Source organism: Erythrolamprus reginae, chromosome Z, assembly GCF_031021105.1.
Source record: "Erythrolamprus reginae isolate rEryReg1 chromosome Z, rEryReg1.hap1, whole genome shotgun sequence".
In the NCBI taxonomy this organism is placed as follows: Eukaryota; Metazoa; Chordata; class Lepidosauria; order Squamata; family Dipsadidae; genus Erythrolamprus; species Erythrolamprus reginae.
In genome coordinates, this window is record NC_091963.1 from 77,175,082 (window position 1) to 77,197,344 (window position 22,263).

The 22,263-nt window shown below is 38.3% G+C and overlaps 1 protein-coding gene across 9 annotated transcripts in view; it reads right to left on the reverse strand.

Moving 5' to 3' along the window:
- TOPBP1 (DNA topoisomerase II binding protein 1) overlaps window positions 1–22,263 on the reverse strand; it is a 217,414-nt gene that overhangs the window by 182,344 nt on the left and 12,807 nt on the right. For 8 of the 9 annotated variants that reach the window (XM_070730152.1, XM_070730148.1, XM_070730150.1 and 5 more), the window contains exons 4-7: window positions 18,415–18,558; window positions 17,185–17,366; window positions 9,091–9,284; window positions 3,061–3,240 (exon numbers count right to left, since the gene is read on the reverse strand). In XM_070730152.1, coding sequence (XP_070586253.1) covers window positions 3,061–3,240; window positions 9,091–9,284; window positions 17,185–17,366; window positions 18,415–18,558 — 700 coding nt within the window. The remainder of the gene's footprint in view (window positions 1–3,060; window positions 3,241–9,090; window positions 9,285–17,184; window positions 17,367–18,414; window positions 18,559–22,263) is intronic. The other variant, XM_070730147.1, reaches the window with a different exon arrangement.

The window sequence follows — 22,263 nt, forward strand, 5'->3', positions numbered from 1 at the left end:
GCCGGGTCAGAAGTGGCGTCCGAAACCTCTGCGCTCTGTGTGCTGCCAATCTCGACAGAATGGGCCATGGCGTCAAGCAATCACCTGCAGCAGCCACACTATGGCTGTTAGTCAATGGTGGCCAGGAAGAGCACAAGCCGGGAGGGCAGCAGTTGACGACATGGCCAATTCCATTGGGATTGGCAGGGCAGGGGCGCAGAGGTTTCGGATGCTGCTTCCAACCTGGCTCTCTGTGCTCAAGATGGCTGCTGCTGCAACTTTAGCCCTCAGCGCTGTGGAGGGATGAGAGGTAAAGAGAGAGGGGAAAAGTGAGAGGGGGAGGGAATGAGAGAGAGAAAAGGAGAAAGATGAAAAATGATGGAGGGAAAGAACGAGGGAGAGGAAAAAGAAACAAATGAAAGAGAAGGGGAGAGAAGGAAAGGAAGAGAAAAACAGAAATGAAAGAGTGAGAGAGAGATGAGAGCAAAAAGGGGAGAAAGAGAGAGAAATGAGAAAACGATGGCAGAGAATGAGGAAAGAGAGAGAGAAGTGACTCTTGATTTAAATCATATGGTAAAAAGCATCCAAAGAAGAGAGAGAAAACAACCAGCCCTCAACTGTTTTTGGAAATGGTTCAAGTGAACACACACACACACAAATGGGGGGAGGAGACAGGGATGAAAAAAGAGGGAGGAAGTGAGAGGGGGAGGGAATGAGAGAGACAAAGGGAGAAAGAGAGAAATGAGAAAATTATGGAGGGAAAGAATGAGATAGGGGAAATAGAGTCAAATGAGAGAAGGGAGCGAGAAATGAGAGAGAGAAAGATTAAGAGAGAGAGGATGAGAAAGGGAGAAAAGGGAAACAAATGAGAAGGGGTGAGAAGAAAAAGGGAGGGAGGGAGAGAAAAACAGAAATGAAAATGAGAGAAATGAGAGCAAAAAGGGGGAGAGAAAGAAACAAATGAGAGACAAAAGGGGGAGAGAGAGGGAGAGGTACACAGAAATGAGATCTGGAGGTAGAGAATGAGAGGGAAAAGAGGGAAAGGAGAGAGAGAGGTGGCGAGAAAGAAAGAAAAGGGAAAGAGAGAGGGAGCGAAAGAAAGAATTGAATAGAAAGGAAGGAGGGAGGAAAGGAAGGAAGACATTTCCCATAGAACACCGGGAGTTACAAAATTCACCCACTTGTGGCTGGAGAGGTTCATGTGACTGGGCGGAAGAGATGTTGGCCATGCCCATGCATGTTCTGGGCTCCCGGTGTTTTCTTTACTGTGTGAAAGAAAGGTCCTTTCCAGCTCTTACTACTGGTGGAGTGCTACAGCTGCTGCTAGTTGTGCGTTTCCTAAGCAGAAGCCAAGGCTACCTTTAAGCCATGTGGACAATGAAGATGTTAAGCTCATCCTCTAGCCCTGTAATGATGAACCTATGGCACCCAGTTTTCACAAAAACTGGGGTGTTTGTGCCTTACCTGAGCCCTCAGAAGCACTCTGAGATCTCCCAAACCCTCTGTGTGCCCCATTTCTGTGTGCCCCGGAAAACAGGCCCATTTTTGCAAAACGTGGAGTGTGCAGAAGGTTTGAGAGACCTGCAAAGTGCTTCTGGAAGGGTGGAGGGGGTGGAGTTTTTTCTTACTTACCTCTTCACAACCTTGTCTGAAAAATATGGTAATTTGCCCTCTTGGCACTCGGAGATAAATACGTAGGTGTTTTGTTGCAATTTCAGCACTCGGTCTCAAAAAGGTTCACTCTCACTGGCATAGGCCCTTTCAAAAGGCCAAAAGAATGATTGCAGATCTCACTTTGGCACTATGTTCCAAAAGCAAAAGCCATGGCAGAAAAGATTATTCTCTTAGACCCTGCCAATTAGAATTTCTTGACCAACAGGTGCACAGAATGTCCCTTCTTCTGGCATGAGTGGGGCACGCCAATCCCATTGGGGTGGGATGGTTCCTAGATAAGTGGACCCATGCCAGAAAGGGCTTTAAATATAAGAACCAACTCCATGGATTGGATACAGAAGCAAACTGACCAGTAAAATTTCTGCAACAGCAGTATAATATGGACCACCCTAGAACTGTCCATGCAGTCACACTATGGGAATTCTAGATTCCAAATATTTCTCAAGAATAACCTCATATAACTAAGTACAGGGACTCCCAAACTAAGAAAGGGTACAACTGGCACCCAAAACAAAATTGTTCAAAGGCTCTTTTCTGCCATGACTGCCACATGCTTTTGAATAGGAGTTTCAAATCCACGAAAAACCCCATGTTTCTTGATCTACCTGGGGCAGTTCACCTCCATCCAAAACTGAAGATGCTAAAGTCCAGAATCTTAGTGCCGTGCATCCAAGCCCCCCAATCTTAACATGGTTCAGTTTATTATATAAATTATTGTGGTATTTGCGTATAATTGTTTTTTACAATTATTTGTATAGCAAAACTATCAATACTCATCAAGGAGAACTGAACATGCTCAGTAGCCAGAGAAACCTGCAGTTTGGCAAAGAGTTGAAAAATGGATAGAATATTTGAATAAGGGGATGGCTAAAAAGAGAAGTTGAGATATAATATAGGTAGTTGATTTATGATCACAATTCAGACCACAATTTCTTTTGTTAAGCAAAGCAGTTTTTACATGAATCCCATCAAATTTTATGATATTTTTTGCCATGGTTATGGATCACTTGCAGTTGTTAATAATACAGGTAAACAAATCTGTTTCTGTTGACTTCACTTGATGGAAAGTCACAGAAAGTGATCACATGATGCCAGGACACTGCAACTGTCATAAATACATGCCAAGTACTTGAAATTTGATCACATGTGGAGATGCTGTTTATATGTTAAATACTACTTGTGCTTTATTATAAGATTTCTATTTAAAAATGTAACAAAAATAATCTGAATATAGCATCCCAAAGTAAACAGCCACAATAGAATTCAGGCCTTTAAAATATTTATACTCCAGTACTTTACTAAAAACAAACAGACAAATAGTGAAAGTAAATTATGCAATCTTAAATCAATTAAAATTATATAAATAATCTAGATAATTTAGGAAATTATCCTAAATGTATTACTTACTGTCTGGCTTGCTAGCTTGACTTGTAGGAGTTGAAGTGCTTGGTGTGTTATCTTGCTTTGTGCTAGGAATTATCAAATACATTGATTCATCCTGGCAAAATCTCTTTTCAATGCTGTCAAAAAACCACTGCATGGATATACAATGAACATTCCACCTTTTTGCACATTCATATTTCTGGCCTTTCCCAAGAAGAGACAAAAATAGTAATAAATGAAATATGTTTTAATTCTTCTGAAGCCTGTAAACTGCATGAGCAAAATATACAAAGCAAGCTTTGAAGATATTTTCTAGACATTTTCTTAAGTAAATATACTAAATCTTTTTGCTCCAATTAGTTCCTTGTTCTGTAATTATCTACAGAGCAACACTGTGACAGATAGTTTTGAATAAAGCAAGACTCCTTACTCTAAAACTACCAACTGTACTTATTAACTAAAATGCTAGAGACGTTATGCTATAAACTTTAAAAAATAAACTTAAGAGACTGAACTTGTAAACCTATTTTTTAGACTACTTTGAAACATAAAGTGCTTACATTTTCCTCATAAAAATGATTCCTTAGCTATACATTTTCATTGATACAATATAGCTATGCCTGAACCTTTTTGCACATGTAATTATGTATAATTAGGCCATCACAATGGCAATATATCACTAACAAAAAAAGGCTTTGTACTGCAATATGGGTGGGTGGTTAATGCTATATATTCTTAGTATAGAATGCCTCTCTATTACGCCCTACCTGCTGCATCAATAAAATGTCATGAAATAACAACCAATGATTTTCTGTTTATTTTACATTTTATATACCTAAACTTAAAAATTCAAACATGTCCATGAAATCACCCTTACAATTAATTTAATTCAATAAGTAGAAAAAAACATGGGATTGGATTCACAAATTACTGATAGGAAAATTACCTATGTGAATTTGCTTTCTGAACACTGTCAGCAACATAAAGGGAAATTGTCTATTTGTATGTATAAATCTTGCTCCCTCCCTTTCCCTCTTTAAGGAACGTTTCCATTCATTTCCATTCCATTCCATTCCACTCATAAGTGTGACCCACATTTCTTATAATAACTTTTTAAAAGGGGTTTTAGTTTGTTAATATAATGTTCAACTTCTTTTACTGTTTTGTATCTCTTTATTGTATTCATACTGTTGTAAGCCGCCCTGAGTCCTTGGGGATTGGGCTGCATAGAAGTCGAATGAATGAATGAATGAATGAATGAATGAATGAATGAATGAATGAATGAATGAATGAATGAATGAATGAATGAAATAGATAAGTTACAGATGAAAACTTATGCCAAAAGTGAGGTCTGGGTGTAAGGTCAGACAGCTTCGATTTTTTAGGTTCCAGTATTCATTTGCTGATTGGTATGTATGTATGTATGTATGTATGTATGTATGTATGTATGTATGTATGTATGTATGTATGTTCGTTCGTTCATTTATTAGATTTGTATGCCGCCCCTCTCCGTAGACTCGGGGCAGCTCACAGCATACAATTAAACAATTCATGACAAATCTAATTAATTTAAAAAACATTTTAAAACCCCATTATTAAACCAGACATACACACAGACATACCATTCATAAATAGTATAGGCCCGGGGGAGAGGGAGGGGGAATGCCTCAATTCCTCCATGCCTGACAGCAGAGGTGAGTTTTAAGGAGTTTACGGAAAGCAATCGGGGTGGGGGTAGTTCTAATCTCCAGGGGGAGCTGGTTCCAGAGAGTTGGGCCCGCCACAGAGAAGGCTCTTCCGCTGGGACATGCCAGACGATTGTTTAGTCGACGGGACCTGGAGAAGGCCAACTCTGTGGGACCTAATCGGTCAGTGGGATTTGTGCGGCAGAAGGCAGTTCCGGAGATATTCTGGTCCGATGCCATGAAGGACTTTATAGGACATAACCAACACTTTGAATTGTGACCGGAAATTGATCGGCAACCAATGCAGACTGCGGAGTGTTGGTGTAACTTGGGCATACCTAGGGAAGCCCATTATTGCTCTCGCAGCTGCCTTCTGCACGATCTGAAGTTTCTGAACACTTTTCAGAGGTAGCCCCATGTAGAGAGCGTTACAGTAGTCGAATCTCGAGATGAGGGCATGAGTGACTGTGAGCAGTGAGTCCCGGTCCAGAGAGGGCCACAACTTGTGTACCAGGCGCCTATCATTTCAATCTAGCAGGCTGTTATCCAAAACTGCCACTGTTCTTATAGAGAAGACCTGCACTATAAAAAATTCTGAAGAAATGTCACTAGCTACTTTTTTCAGTAGCCTTATATACAATCTTACCTCAAGAGGACAAACTTATATTTTTTCAATCTATTTAGACCAGGGGTTGGCAAAGTGCAGCTTGCGAGCCGCATGCGGCTCTTTGGGCCCTCTGCTATGGCTCCCTGTCCTATCACTGGTTAACCCCGCCCCTTGCTGCTTCTAGTACTTTTTTGGATATTTTTGGAAATCTGGGCTGAAGAACGTTTGCCAGCTGCGGCAGACATTTACATTTGGGCTCCTCCCTCCTCCCATTGTGACCCCCTGCCTAGCTATGGCTGAGCCGGGAGCGTGCGCATGCCCAGGGAGACTCTCCTCAAGTGAATGCCAAAGAGTAGGAAAGGTGTGTGCAGGGCGGCCAACTGTTAGCTTAGGATGGGTATCCCTGTATGTCTGTATGTGCGCATGCTCTAAACTCAGCTACAGCCGGCCAGGACATAACAAGAGAGGAGGAGGAGGAGGGTTGCTGGGGAGTGCAGGAGCAAAGTGCCCCTGTACCTGCTTTCACTGCATGTAAGGCAGCCTTCACTTCCTGTCGCTTGAGGCTGGAGTTTGGGCCCTCCATGCTCAAAGAGCTGCTGGGGGTGGGGCATAACAGGGCAAGCCAATGGCCAGAGCATTGGTGCAGAAGAGAAGCTGCTTCCTGCTGAGCATCTTTCCCTGCAAGGGAATCTCCTCAGCCCTGGCTTAACAGATCTTGGGAGAGCAGGAAGTGGAGCAGGAGACAAACTGGATTCCCGGTCCCTTTCCTGCCTCCTCTCTAGATGCAAAAGCGTTCCCTGCCTCCTCTCTAGGTTGCAAGAGAAGGGGAGAACGGCCGGCCGAAGGGAAGCTGCTGCTGGCAATTGTTCCTCTGCCAACCCAGATTTCCAAAAAGAAGAAATATAGGGCAGTAGCAAATCACACCAAAAAGAGCTTGTTGGCTTGACCAATCACGGCAGAGAGGGGTGGGGAGAGACATAGAGAAAAAATACAGAATGATACACAGAGGGGGTGGGCGAGAAAGAAGAGACACACACAGTGATACTCAGAGAGAGAAGGAGATTGGCGCAGCAATGAATGCAACCTCCTCCTTCTCCTCTTGGGCGCACTCTCCCAGCCCCACTACCCAGTCAGGGGGACAGGAGATGGGGAGGGAAGCCTCCACCACAGGTTGCACTCATTGCTCTGTTACCTATTTCCCATAAAAAATATGGCGCCACAAAACTTAGGTAAGTGTGGCTGAGGGGGTTGAGGGTGGGTGGGGGGTCATATGATTGGGTGGAAATGAGTGACATCAAGTTGGCCACGCCCACCCAGGTTTTGTGGCCCCAGGCATTTTGTTTTCTCTGGGAAACTGGCCCATGTGGCTTTTTGACCATTTAAGTTTGCCGACCCTTGACCTAGACTAAGTTGACTACAATGTGTTCATCCTTTAAAAAATTTATTTAACCCTGCTGCGCTGTTCAAAACCATTATACACTTGTACTGTTTTCGAGTCTGTGTGACTCGAACTGAAAATTCTTTATTTTAAGTGCTTATATTTGGTCAATTTGAAAACGTCTTTCCCTTGGAATCTAGGTTGAACATTTCAGAAGACAATGAAATGAAAATTGAAATAAAAAGTAATGCTTATTGGTTTATTTTGCTCATAAAAGCCCGACCCCCTTTTTTGTGAATTTGTTTTCAATTTATAGATAGTTTTGTCTGCAAACAACGTACAATTTTACTAAATTTGGTGTGGAATTACTAGTTTGAACATTTCTGAACATAATGACATGAAAATTGAACTGAAAAAAATGGTGCTTATTTGTTTATTTTGCTAATAACCCCCCCCCCCATTTTTTCAAGCATGTCAATTTATAATTTTTTCTAGGCCCCTAATTCCAAATATTTTCAATAACTTTGGCATTGAATTACCAGTCTGAACATTTCTGAACATAATGAAATGAAAATTTGAACTGAAAACATTGATGCTTATTTGTTTATTTTGCACATAAAAGTCCCCCCCTGCTGTGTTCAATTATTTCAATTTATATAAAATGGATTTATTTCATAAAATTAGTTGTCTGGCTATCATGTGCTTCCTTTTCAAAAGGATATTTCCAATATTTCTAACCAAATCTATATAAAAAGTGAAAATAATGGCACACAACAAGGTCAAGGTGGGTGGCTCTTTTGTGAGCAAATAAACAAATAAGCATCATTTTTTTCAGTTCATTTCTATTTTTCCTATGATCAGGAATGTTGAATTTAGTATATCAAAACGTTTGGGGGGGAATTCCTTAGAGATTTGTAGCCTTAAAAAATATAAACTGTCACGAAATGCTCAAAAAATGGGGGTGGGTGGTGATCAAAATAAAAATATAAGCATCAATTTTTTTCAGTTCAATTTTCATATCATTATGTTCAGAAATGTTCAAACTAGTTTCCCAGTAAAAAACATTTTCAAAAAGACAAAAAAAACCAAACTTTTTTTGGTCCGGGTCATATACGACCCGAAAGACTCAATGTGAGTTTTTTTCCCCAGAAAAAAAGTTAGCCCCCACTCCCCCAAAATATTTTTATGATGATCAGCAATGTTAAATTTAATAAATCAATGCCTAAGATATTAAAAATATTTTGGATTTGGAGCCTAAAAATTTTTTTCAACCTAGTTTCCAAGGGTAAGAAGTTTTCAAATTGACCAAATATAAGCACTTAAAATAAATAATTTTCTATTCGAGTCACATAGACTCGAAAACAGTACAAGTGTGACTTTTTTTGCCCAGCAAAAACTAAGCCCCCCACCCCCAAAAAAAATTCTCATAGAGAGAACCCCTGAAATGATGAAATGATTTCAAGTTTCAGAAACGCGGGAAAAATGTTTTGCAGGGTCTCAAACTTCGATTTCGAGTCTCACAGACTCGAAACATGACAGCAGGGTTAAATATTATTCAGAAATTTAAGCCTGTGTTTAAAATAATCACTATATTATTGAAAATAATAATCAGATTCACTGCTCACGGATGTGTTTTCAGGTTTCATTTATAATGCTGACATCAACTTTTAAAGTTCCGAGCTTTAGCTTGAGTTACCTAAAACATCTACTCCGCCATAAAACTTGCAATTAATTAGATATCGATCAATTAATCAGTGATCAGCCTCCCTTCTGTTACCTATAATACAAGTAGGCATACATAAAAAATAGGACTTTGTTAGATATAGTCGGCCATTCTTACACGGGAAATCTGTCACATCCCTTCATTACGGCTTGTAAGAAAATTGTAAAGATTTACTCCTTTATATTGGTCTATAATTGAATTTAGCACTCTATCTGACTGCTCCATGTATGAAGCCTTTTGGTTAAGAATTTTATCATGGCTTTTATTATTATTTTTAACCTTACGCTCATGCATTATTCTTCCAAATTCTGTTGCATGATTTGGAGGGATTATTCTAAAATAATATATGAAGTACATTTTTAAAATAAATCTAATTTTGCTGTAGACACTTTCTCTTTCCCTAAATATCAATGTCCTTTTAATAAATGCAGGGGAAAATGGGCAGAAGGTCACATGAAATTCAGACATGCAACCTTAACATAAAGACAGTAGAGAAAAATTAAACTAGTATTTGGAAGAATTCTAAATTAAGTTTAAAACATTGCTTTTCATTGCCATAAAAAACTGTATATTATCAGTTGAAGTACTACCCAAAAATATCACTAACACAATTTGTTTGCAGCAAATCCTGTATAATATGATTCAAAGATTTCTTTTTTACCTTTTGGTTCTTGAACAATAAGATGGGTACATTCATTCATCTTCAGTTGCCCTGTATATTGACCCCCATTCTCGGTGGTGAGTCGCTGGATTTCTTGTCTATCCATGCTGCTTAGACCAGTTACGCAGATTGTACAGCCAAGAAATGGAGGACACAGAAACTCTTCCATATCTATATCTGTGTATCTAGTGAACCTTTTGAAAACAATAATTATATATCTTGATCATGCTTTGGAAAATCAGTGGCGAATGCAGACTCATTTGAGTAACAATGATATTAATGCATCTAAATTCAGAGATATGCTACTCTGATGTGGGGGATTTTTGTACCCACAGGATAAGGCTAGAAGCAGGAATAAGCTTGATGCAAATTAAATTGACATCCAATTTGGTGCAGTGATTTAAGGCCTAAAATTACAACATGGGAACCTCAGAATTTAGTCCTCTTTTTTAAAAAAGTTTTAAAATAGACTTTATTAAACAATTAAAATAGACAAAATTAACAGACATATTTGACATTGATAGGGTTTTTTAGGCCTACATTTCAACAGTTTACCATTTTTTCTTCTTTGTATATTTTATATCAATTAAGTATATTTACAATGGTTTGTTCTTATTTAATGACATAATTCTCTTACCATATATGCTTAAACTAAATTTATATACATGGTAAAAGAAGGAAAGAGAAAAAAAAGACAAAAGGAAAGAGAAAAAGGAAAGAGTAGAGAAAGAAAAAAAGAGAAATACTATTGGTCAACTGTTTCAGTTGACTCACGCATTTAAGCGAACTATTCCTAAGCATTTATACAATTAGTAAATTCTTGGTTTGAAAATAGTTATTTATACTGTAGGATATGTTTATTTATATTAATATGTATATGCAGAGGTGAGATAGATATACGTATGTATGTATGTATCATGTTTTTGCTGAATTTTTTAAAATTAAGGGAGACTAAGATAGCGCTATTTTGGCCTTGTTCTTGCCTCATCAGCTAGCCATACCCTTACTGGGATTTGATTCTGGGGCCTAAATATTTGATTTTTGGGACTATTTCTATGTTCAGCAGTGTTTCAAGTTTAGATTTTTGTTTGTGTCATGTTCTTTACTATTATCTTAGTTTTTCCCTTATTCATTTTTAGCTCCGCTATTTCACCAAGATTCTCTATTTCGTGAATCAGGATTGGTCCGGTTTCCAAGGGGTCCTCTAGAATGAAGACCATATCATTGGTGAATACTTGAGATCTGTACTTTTCTTTTTTAATTTTTAGCCCTCTAATTTCTTTAGTGTTTCTAATTTTTGACAAAAATGCTTCTAGAGCTAATATAAAGATTAAAGGAGCTAATAAGCATTCTTGGCGTACTCCCTTTTCAATATTTATTTTGGTAGTAATCTCATTATTAGTATTTTGGCAGTTTGGTTGGTGTATATTGATTTAATTAGTTTTATAAATCTGTCTCTGAATTGCAGTCTCTAGTTGTATTTTTAAAAATTTCCAGTATAAGCTGTCAAAGGCCTTATGGATATTGACAAATATAAGCTCTAGTTGCTTATCTATTCTTTCATCGTAGTATTCAAGTATGTCAAGGATAATTCTTTTATTTTGACTAATATTTCTATTTGGTAGAAAACCGTTTTGATCTAAGTATATTATTCAATTAAGTATTTTCCTGACTCTTTCAGATATTATTGAGGCTAATATTTTGTAATCAGTATTAAGGAGAGATATTGGCCTGTAATTTCGTATGCATTTTTTATCTGTCCTATCCTTTGGGAATAAGCGTAATAAAAGCTTCTCTCAAGGAGTTAGGCAGATCTCCATTTTCTAAGATTTCATTATATAATTCCAACATTATTGGCTCGAGATATGTTTGAAATTGTTTATAGATTTCAAATTGAATACTGTCAGGTCCAGGGGATTTATTGTTTTTTGTCTGTTTATTGCATTTCTTAATTCTATGGATGTTATGTTGTCATTTAGCATTGCCTTGTGTTCTTCCAAGATACTTGGCAAATTAATTTATCCCAAAAAATTCCTAATATTCTCCTTCTTTGGTTTTTCTCCTTTATACAGTTCTTTATAAAATGTTTGCACAATTTGTTTTTTATCTGCAGTGTTTTAATTTCCCCTTTAGTATCATATAGCGCTTTGATTGTCCTATCTGCCCTTTGTTTGGCTAATTTGTGTGCCAACCATCTCCCGTTTTGTTGGCTGATTCGAAATTATTTTGTTTTGCAACTTTTAGCTTTCTTATTATTTCCTCTTGTGTTCTCAGGTTTATTTATTACCTTATTATTATTTGGGTTTCCCTGCGATGCCTTTTCTAATCTTTTGACTTTAGTAATTATTTATTTCATTTTCTCTTTGTTTTTTGTTTCTGGCTGTGTATGCTATTGTAATTCCCCGTCTGTAGGCCTTCGTCGTATCCCTTAAATTCTTTAATGAGGTATCATCATTATGGTTTATTTGGAAAAAGGTTAATTCTCTTTCCATCATTGTGATATAATTCTTGTCTCTGGTTAGTGACTGGTTAAGCATCCATCTTTGTCTTTTGGTATTCTTAAAACTCTTCCACCGCAAAAGTAGGATGTTATAGTCAGCCCAAGTATTTGGTAATATTTCAATGTTGATTATTTCATTTATCAATTCTAGGTTTGCTCATGCCATATTGATTCTTGACCATGATTTATGTGAAATGGGGAAGAAAAAATAAATAAAATAAATAATAATAATAATAATAATAATAATAATAATAATAATATTTATTAGATTTGTATGCCACCCTTCCCTGAAGACTCCGAAGACTGTATACTGTTTGTTTTCTGGGTTATAATATTGCCAGATATCTATTATTTTTAGTTCACTTTTCATCTGTTAAAAAGTCGAGGGAAGCAGTTTCCTATTTTTAGTTCTATCAAGACTTTTGTAATCTTTCTTTCTATCACCAATTGCAATGAAATTCCCAATTATTAGGTGGTTTCCTGATTCTGCAAAGAAGGGTGTTTGATTAGTAGATGGCGCACATATGGCTATGATTGTTTTCTTTTGCCCATCTGTAATTTGAACTATTAATATTCTTCCATCTTCATCATTGTATATAGGTTTCGGATGTGTGATGTATAGAACTATTTCTCGCTTTTTGATTGGTACTAATCTAACGAATGCTTCACCTAACCTGGGGAAATGCAAGAGAAATATCATCCTGTTTAATACGTGTTTCTTGTAGGCATGCTATATCTCGGCCAAGTTTGGATAGTTTGAGGAATATTTTCCTTCTTTTGGTAGGCGAATTTAATCCATTTATGTTTGTTGAGAGTAGTTTAATTTTTCCTTCTTGTAATTAGGTTTGTTGCTTATTTTCACTTCTTCTTGGCCTCTGCTTGGGCTCTCGTTGTGGGTTCTCCCTCGGTCATATTTTCCTTTTTTTTTAATAATAAACTTTATTAATTTTTTTCATAAAAAACACAAACTGACAAACACACATTTAACATAAAATTGGGGTTGCAGTTTCCCCTTATTCTAGAAGTCAAATTTCCATAAAGAAGAAAACATTATTAATACCTTAAATCAACATATTAATTTGAGTGAAAAGTAGAAATTTTGTTTAACCTTATATAAAAGAAATCTTCATATATAAACAGGATAAAACACAAGATTTAAATCATAACAATACTTCTACAGTTCTCACATATGTTTTACTTTTACTTCTTCTTATTTATCCACATGTACACTTTATTCCAAATCACATAAAATTCTGATTCCTCTTGGTTGTTTAACCGTCTTGTCATCATATCCATTTCAGCGCAATCTAATATTTTCTTAATAACCTCTTCCTCTTTGGGAATATTTTCCCCTTTCCAATTTTGCGCATATACTATCCTGGCCCCTGTCAAAATATGAATAACTAAATGTAGAATATCTTTCTTATATTTCTGTTTAGTTATACCCAGTAAATAAAATTCCGGGGTTTTTTCTATCTCTTGCATTACTATTTTATTATTCTTTCTATCATTTTCCAATATAACTTAACTTTACTACAAGTCCACCATTGATGATAATATGAACCTATTTCTTTCTTACATTTCCAACATAATGGGACGTATTAGGGAACATTTTTGCAATTCTACTCGGTGGGAGATGCCACCTATAAAACATCTTAATTTGATTTTCTTTTAACGAGACCGACTTTGTCATTTTCCAATTAGAGATCCAGATGTTTTCCCATGTATCTATATCAATTTCTCTATTATATTTTTACACCAACGTATCATATTATCCTTTAAGGTCAGGTCTATATTTTTATGTCCAATCATATATTTATATGCTTTCCCTATTAATTTAGTCTGGTTTGTAATTAATAAGTTACCTAAAAAGTTTTTACTTTTTTTTTCTTTCTGTTTTATTGGAAGACCAGAACGCAGCATCTTTATTATTGTAAGTTTTTACTCTTATTAAAAACGTATATCTTACTATCTCTTTGAAATCTAGACTGAATTTGGATATATTGCCACCAATCAGTTTTAATCCCTTCTTCCTGTAATTTATTTCTCGATTTTAGTTTCATTTGATCGTCTAGTAATTCCTTATATCTTATTATTTTCATTTCCTGTATCAAATTGGGGTGGGTTATTGCTTCTAAAGGAGAAACCCATTCTGGGATATTTAAAAAATGATTTTTCTTAACATCTTTCCAAACTTCCAATAAATACTTTCTTATTGTATGTCTTTTGAAATATGTATTTTATCTTTATCATACCATATAAAGGCATACCAGCCAAGCATAAGATCATGACATTCCAAATTTAATGTTCTTCTAATGTCTTCTAATGTTATCCAATCTCTAATCCATGTTAGGGCGGCTGCCTGAAAATATAACTTCCAATTTGGTAAAGCCAATCCTCCTCTTTCCTTGATATCTTCTAAAACATTTGTCTTTATTCTTGCTTTTTTCCCTAGCCATAAAAATTTTCTAACTATTGTTAAATTTTTTTAAAATTTCCCGCCTGGATTTATTGGTATAGCCTGAAACAAAAATAAAATCTTGGGTAAAATATTCATCTTAATTGTGGCAATTTTCCCCATAAAAGATATTTTTAAATTGTTCCATATTTCTAAGTCTTTTTTAATTTCTTCAATTAATTTCATATTTTCCTTGAAGTCGTTCAGTTTAATTTCTTCTTTCTAATGTTTTCTTCAGAGCTCCAAACTTTCTCTTCCCCTTTCAACTTCCTCTCAGATTTCTTCCTCATCAATGTTTTTTATAAACTGATCAAAAAAAGTCTTTAGCATCCTCAACTGTTGTAATTCTATATTTTTGTCTAAAAGTGTTATAAGTAGCCACTCTGGTACTAAGCAGTGGAAAGAGATCCTGTGTCTATTAAGTTTTGTAGTAAAAAAAAAGTATGGCCATCTTTTTCCTTTATTCTTTGAAGAATTTGTCATAGAACTAATATTTTCTTTTCTCCTTGTAAATGGCTGTACTTTCCTTGGAAAGATTATATCCTTATTGGTAAACCAGATGTGTACCTCCTTTGGCAGTTTGTTCTCCTTGCGTATACAGTACATTGGTACCTCTACTTATGAACTTAATTCATAGAAAAGTAGAAGAGTTTGTAAGAAGCAGTTTTTCCCATAGGAATCAATGTAAAAGCAAATAATGCATGCAATTGGGAAAACCACAGGGAAGGTGGAAGCCCTGTTTCCCCCCAGAAGATTCCTAGAGAGGTCCCACAGAGGCTACTCCCTGCCTTTTCCGGTTACAGTTTCGGAGGCTCAGGTTTGTAAGTGGAAAATGGTTCTTGAGAAGAGGTAAAAATGTCTTGATCACCCGGTTCTTATCTAGAATAGTTCGTAAATAGAGGCGTTCCTAGCTAGAGGTACCACTGTACTTATTCGGTAGATTTCATCCATTTGGATGTCACTTCTTGTACCGGATTATTTGTGGTTCCTACCAGGATTTCTGCCATTTTCCTCGGTAGATTTTCTTCTTTTTCTTCAACGTTTTGAAATCTCAAAAAGAACGCAGATTTCTTCAATTCTAGGTTTAGAATGGCTTCTTTTAGGTTTCTATTAATATACTCAGTTCTGCTTTCCGCAAACTGCAGTCTCATTTCCACCCGTTTGTTGTATTCTTCCATTTTTTAAGTTCTTTCTTCATTGTTTATTAGTACCCCCTTGGATGTTTTCTATTCTCTTATCCATTCTTTCAACTCTGTTGTCAGTCCTTTTGACATCTTCTTTTATGGTTCCCAGGCTTCCAGCCATTATTTCATGATTTCTATCGATTGACTCCTGCATCTTTGTCATAATTTCTTGTAGGGACCTTAAAGTGGTTAATTGTTGAGCAGGAGTTAGAGGCTGCACATGAGACCTTATATGGAGGATAGATCATGTTGTGATTCATCCTGAGGCTCCTCAGGGAACGGCTGGAACTCTGCCGGCTCCATGCTCAGAGGGGGAGGACGAGGAACAGGAGGAGGAGGAGGACCAGGCAGACGGGGAAGAGGAATGTCAGGACAAGGAGGAGGGAGAACAGCCTGAGACCCCCGGGGGGGAGCTCTCCCCAGCGAGTAGCCTGGAGTCATTAGCTGAGAACGCACAAGCCATCATCGATATGAGGCAGAGAAGGGCAGCACAACGAAGGGGACAATTAGCCAGGTATTTCCATCCCTAATAGGCAACAGCTGGGTTTGGGTGTGGTTCTCCTCAGAAAGGTTGAAAAGGCAGGCCTGCCCTTTCTGTATTGTGGAGAGTTATCTTTTGGGAGTCCTGTGACCTTGCTTCGATCCTTGGCGTCTCTGATTCTGGCTTGTGGCCTCGAAGGCTGAAAACTTGGGAGAGGCGTGGGTTTTATTATCTACAGTGGTGTGTGTGCCAGCAAGAAGCCTGTTGTATTGTCTGGCCGTCGTGACTCTTCTGTGAAGCTTCATAGCATTCCAGTTTGTAAGAACAGTTTTTGTTATCTGTGTTTGTTTTCAAAGATATAAAATGACTTTCCTTTTTACCAGCGTGTCTGACTACTCTTTTTAGTTGGTGTTGACGTCTGGGGGAACCCAGACAGAACAGATCAGAGGTACCGTGGTTAGATTGAGTGGTTGGTGGGGCTGAAGTTTTTTCCCATGCTTTGTTAGTTACAGTTGTGATAGAGGTTGACATCTTGAATAGATTCCAAGTTTCCAAAATAAAGCATACAATCTTAAATTTGTAAATAGCAATAAGTCTTTCATAAATCAATGTCAAGTTAAATTTGAATATGAAAATAGTTATTTGGTTTGATTCTATTCAAAGTTAATAAATTCTATGATTCCAATCTTTGTTGGTTAGTCATCTTATACCAGATTATATCAGATTATATCTCAGTCAATCCGTTAAATCAATCTGTCAGACTATATATCAATTAATCAAATTAAATCAACAATTAATCAATCGTTATCAATATTGTTCAAGGTCTACAGGTTTATTAATTGATTTATATATTGACTGATTGATTTATGATTGATTATTAATTGTCCGTAGTCCTCCTGTTTTATGCATGAAGACACCTGAGTGACTTTGGGCCAGTCATTTTCTCTCATCCCTAGGAAGAAGGCATGAATAAACCACTTCCAAAAGTGTTGCCAAGAGAATTGCAGGGGCTTAACTGCTAGAGCTGGCTGAACAAGGCTGTCTCAAGGGCACACAGAAAAAATATATAATAATGGTACATTACAGTTAATGAAATTATTCCATACATATATAATTGTCCTTTCTATCCCATTAAAAATAAGAATTTGTTGGGAATTTTTGGAATGACACTGGCACTTAAGCATATATTTGGTCTGGCTTAAGACATGCTTATTCTAATGGGTTTATTAAAAAATTGATTAAATTTTGATCCAGAACAATAAAAATTCTGTATAAATAAAAATAATTACAAATTTGATTGTATAAATGTAGATATTAAGGATACCATTCTTACATTTTTATATTTTCCCCATTAATACGTGTTTTTCTTTGTAGAATTTCTCATTAAAGTATTCTTTTTGAAACAAGAATGTTAATTTTTTGTTAAGAAATATTTGTTCAGGTAATCCAAATGCATACACAATTATCTTACCTGCATTGTGATTTATCCCATAATGTTTTTATCCAAGTGGGAAGCAAAATGGGTTTTTTAAAATTAGCAGCAACTAAGTATTTCTTGCTTCCAACTTCTCCAGCTATAAGATGGGTTACTAACACATTAAGATCTCTGTATACACGGCCACCCATCAACTGTACATATTCATGGATTTCCTCCTATAGAAAAAAAAACACCAACTAGTAGATAAAAATAAACCTGCCAGTTATTTTCAATATAAACAATGACCCATTGTAATAATTTTCATAGAAGTCTAACTAAATTAACAAAGTGTTCTATTTTACATTGATAAATTTGAGAATATTCAGAAAAGTTGCAAAACTTCAGAACATTATATAAACAGTAACAGAACTTGCTGAAAATAAGTCATTTAAGACTGAGAAGAAAAAATATCTTGAAATATTTGAAATATCACTTTAAAATGACACTGCTCTTGCCAAAGCAAGAATAAATCATGTTATACCTTAAAGATATTAAGGCAATTTATTTCTAAAACAACTTATGTGCAAAGGTAGGATTGAAGAGTTTTTAGTTACTAAACATCTTTTGAAGTATTTTGGGTAAAATAATAAAGAAATATGATCCCTTTTATTTTGAATTGTATGCTTCTGTACCTATTCTATCTTTTACTATATTTTCACACTATAAAGCGCACATAGCTTTTGGGGAAGAAAACAAGAAAAAAAAATCTGCCTCTGCCTTCCAGCAATTTGTCTCCTTGCAGCAAACAGCAAGGTCAGATTCAGTGCAGCCTGATTTAGCACAAACAGCTGCTTGGCGGTTGGCTCCGCCTCCCAGAATACAACCCATTAGCTGTTCCAGACTGTGGGGATCATCGCCACCTATCCCGTCCTCTGTGCACCCTGTTTTTGGTCTCAGCGCATCCTGTTCACTTGCAATGGGCCAAAAATGGGATACACAGAGGCCAAAAATGAGATGTGTGCAGGCCAAAAAAGGGATGTACCCAGGCTGAAAATGGGACGCGTGAAGGCAGCAGCAATCCCCACAGCCTGGAATAGTTGATAGTGGTACTCTGGAAGGTAGATCCAACTGCCAATCAACTGCTCATGCTAAATCAGGCTATGCTGAAGTAAGCCAGTCTGTTTGCTAAAAGGAGGCAAATTGATAGGAGGCAGAGGGCAAAGTGTGGGGGCTGATGGATGAGCAGTGCTTCAGCAACATTTGCTCTATAAAACCATCTTTTACCCTTGTTTCCTTTGGAAGACTTGTACAAGATATTGTTACATCAGCCATTGTCATATTAAATACTGGGTGGTTAGCCTTTGGAACGCATCGTTGATTCTGCATACAGTAGATAACTACCTGTGGTCCCACAATTCTACAACCAAGCTGCAAAAGATAAAACATGAAAATTAATAGCACTCTTTTTCATAAAGCCTTTTCCCAGCCATTTACATTTACGAAACAATGTCATCTGGCAGGACCCAGGGAAAGAGCCTCCTCTGTGGTGGCTCCGACCCTCTGGAATCAACTTCCCCCGGAGATTAGACTGCGCCCACCCTCCTTGCCTTTCGCAAACTCCTCAAAACCCACTTCTGTCGTCAGGCATGGGGAAATTGACTCCCCTGGGCTGTTTCCATTTTATATATGGCCTGTATGAGATGTATGATTGTTTTTTATATTAAGGGTTTTAAATTTGTTTTAATCATTGGATTTGTATTGTGTCCTGTTGTGAGCCGCTCCGAGTCTTTGGAGAGGGGTGGCATACAAATCTAATTAATAAATAAAAATAAATAAATAAATGTAAAACAATATCCATGCATCCATCCAATAGCTTAGCAATTTTTGAAAAGATCAATAAATTCAAAGTCATCTTTTTCTCTCAAATGACATACACATTCTTAAAGAGGTATAGTAGACTTAGAAACATAGAGAAACATAGAAGTCTGACGGCAGAAAAAGATCTCCTGGTCCATCTAGTCTGCCCTTATACTATTTTCTGTATTTTATCTTAGGATGGATATGTGTTTATCCCAGGCATGTTTAAATTCAGTCACTGTGGATTTATCTACCACGTCTGCTGGAAGTTTGTTCCAAGGATCTATTAATCTTTCAGTAAAATAATATTTTCTCATGTTGCTTTTGATCTTTCCCCCAACTAACTTCAGATTGTGTCCCCTTGTTCTTGTGTTCACTTTCCTATTAAAAACACTTCCCTCCTGGACCTTATTTAACCCTTTAATATATTTAAATGTTTCGATCATGTCCCCCCTTTTCCTTCTGTCCTGCAGACTATACAGATTGAGTTCATTAAGTCTTTCTTGATACGTTTTATGCTTAAGACCTTCCACCATTCTTGTAGCCCGTCTTTGGACCCGTTCAATTTTGTCAATATCTTTTTGTAGGTGAGGTCTCCAGAACTGAACACAGTACAGTGATCCCCCGCTCGTTGCGAGGGTTCCGTTCCAGGAGCCCCCGCAACGAGCGGGTTTTCGCGAAGTAGCGATGCGGAAGTAAAAACACCTTCTGCGCATGTGCAGATTGTGTTTTTATTCCCACAGCGCTAGCGAGGAGCCGAAGATTGGGGGCGGCGCGGCTGTTTGCCGCCGGCATGGAGGGCTTCCTAGCAGCCCCCCAAACCCGGGTTGGGGGTCCGGGGGGCGCTGGCTCTCGCCGCTTTCGAGCTGAATCCGGGAGCGAGTTCGCTCCCGGATTCAGCTCGAAAGCGGCGAGAACGAACGGCAAGGAACGCCTTTTCCACGCCGTTCATTCTCGCCGCTTTCGAGCTGAATCCGGGAGCGAATTCGCTCCTGGATTCAGCTCGAAAGCGGCGAGAATGAACGGCGTGGAAAAGGCGTTCCTTGCCGTTCGTTCTCGCCGCTTTCGAGCTGAATCCAGGAGCGAATTCGCTCCCGGATTCAGCTCGAAAGCGGCGAGAACGAACGGCAAGGAACGCCTTTTCCACGCCGTTCATTCTCGCCGATTTCGAGCTGAATCCGGGAGCGAATTCGCTCCCGGATTCAGCTCGAAAGCGGCGAGAACGAACGGCAAGGAACGCCTTTTCCACGCCGTTCATTCTCGCCGATTTCGAGCTGAATCCAGGAGCGAATTCGCTCCTGGATTCAGCTCGAAAGCGGCGAGAACGAACGGCAAGGAACGCCTTTTCCACGCCGTTCATTCTCGCCGATTTCGAGCTGAATCCAGGAGCGAATTCGCTCCCGGATTCAGCTCGAAAGCGGCGAGAACGAACGGCAAGGAACGCCTTTTCCACGCCGTTCATTCTCGCCGATTTCGAGCTGAATCCAGGAGCGAATTCGCTCCCAGATTCAGCTCGAAAGCGGCGAGAACGAACGGCAAGGAACGCCTTTTCCACGCCGTTCATTCTCGCCGATTTCGAGCTGAATCCAGGAGCGAATTTGCTCCCGGATTCAGCTCGAAAGCGGCGAGAATGAACGGCGTGGGCGGGCGAAGGGCGGGCGGCAGCGAGGAGTTTGCGTGGGCGGTGGGGAAACTCCTCGCTGACGCCAGCAAGAGGGGGAAGACCCAGGGAAGCCGCTGCCATCTACGCATGCGTGCCCGGCACGCATGCGTAGATGGTATTTTTGACTTCCGGGTTGAAAAATAGCGAAGTACCCTGTTCGCAATGGTTGGGGACGCAATAAACGGGGGATCACTGTATTCCAAATATGGTCTCACCAGCATTCTATATAGCGGGATCATAATCTCCCTCTTCCTGCTTGTTATACCTCTAGCTATGCAGCCAAGCATCCTACTTGCTTTCCCTACCGCCTGACTGCACTGTTCACCCATTTTGAGACTGTCAGAAATCACTACCCCTAAATCCTTTTCTTCTGAAGTATTTGCTAACACAGAACTGCCAACACAACATCTTTGTGACATATTCAAAGAAATCAATGAGATTAGTCTGACATGATTTGCCTTCAGTAAAGCCATGCTGATTTGGGTCCAATAAGTTATTGTTTTTTAAGTGCTGATTTATCCTCTTTTTGAGTAGAGTCTCCATCATTTTAACTACCACTGATGTCAAGCTAACTGGCCTGTAGTTACCAGCTTCTTCTCTACTGCCCTTCTTGTGGATAGGCACAACACTGGCCATTCTCCAATCCTCAGGAACTTCTCCTGTTAACAAGGATTGGTTAAACAAATCAGTCACGGGGGTAGCAATGACAGATCTGAGTTCTTTAAGAACTCTGGGGTGGATGCCATCTGGACCCATTGCCTTTTTTATCTTTAATCGTTCAAGTTCTTCTAAGACATCGGCTTCTAAGATCACTGGAGCTGAATCCGTACAGCTGGAAGCAATGCTATATCCCTCTATAGTATTATTTTGTAAGGTGTCTTTTGAGAAAACTGAACAGAAGTAGCTATTGAAATGGTCAGCGATCTCCTTATTCCCATTAATGCATGTATTATTCCCGGTACTAAGCTTCCTGATGCCGCAGTTTTTCTTCTTCTTATCACTAATATATCTGAAGAAGGTTTTATCCCCCTTCTTTACAGATTTGGCAATTTCTTCCTCTTTTGAGGCTTTAGCAGCATATATTATCTGTTTTGCCTCCTTCTGTCTCATTTTATACACTTCTCTATCAGCTATACTTCCAGACTCTTTATACCTCCTATAGGCAGCCTTTTTTTCATTGACTATAGCCCTTACATCATTGCTAAACCATAGCGGTTTCTTCTTCCTTTTACCTTTAGTTATTTGTCTTACATACAGTCCAGTGGCTTTTAAGATGGCCTTTTTTAATACAGTCCACTGGGTGCTCGCTCCTGCCATTTTATCCCTCCCCTTTAATTCATTATCTAAATATTCCCCCATTGCATTAAAATTTGTTTTTCTGAAATCCAATACTTTGGTTACATTATGGGATTGCTCACAATGGGTTTTTACATCAAACCACAAACGTAGATGGTCACTGCAACCTAAATTTTCTCCCACCTTGACCTCTGAAACCCAATTCCCATTCGTAAAAACTAAATCTAGAATATTCTCCCCTCTAGTTGGTGTCTTAACCAGCTGTGCCAGAGCTGCTCCTGTAAAGGCCTCTACTATATTCTTACTTTTGCATGTAA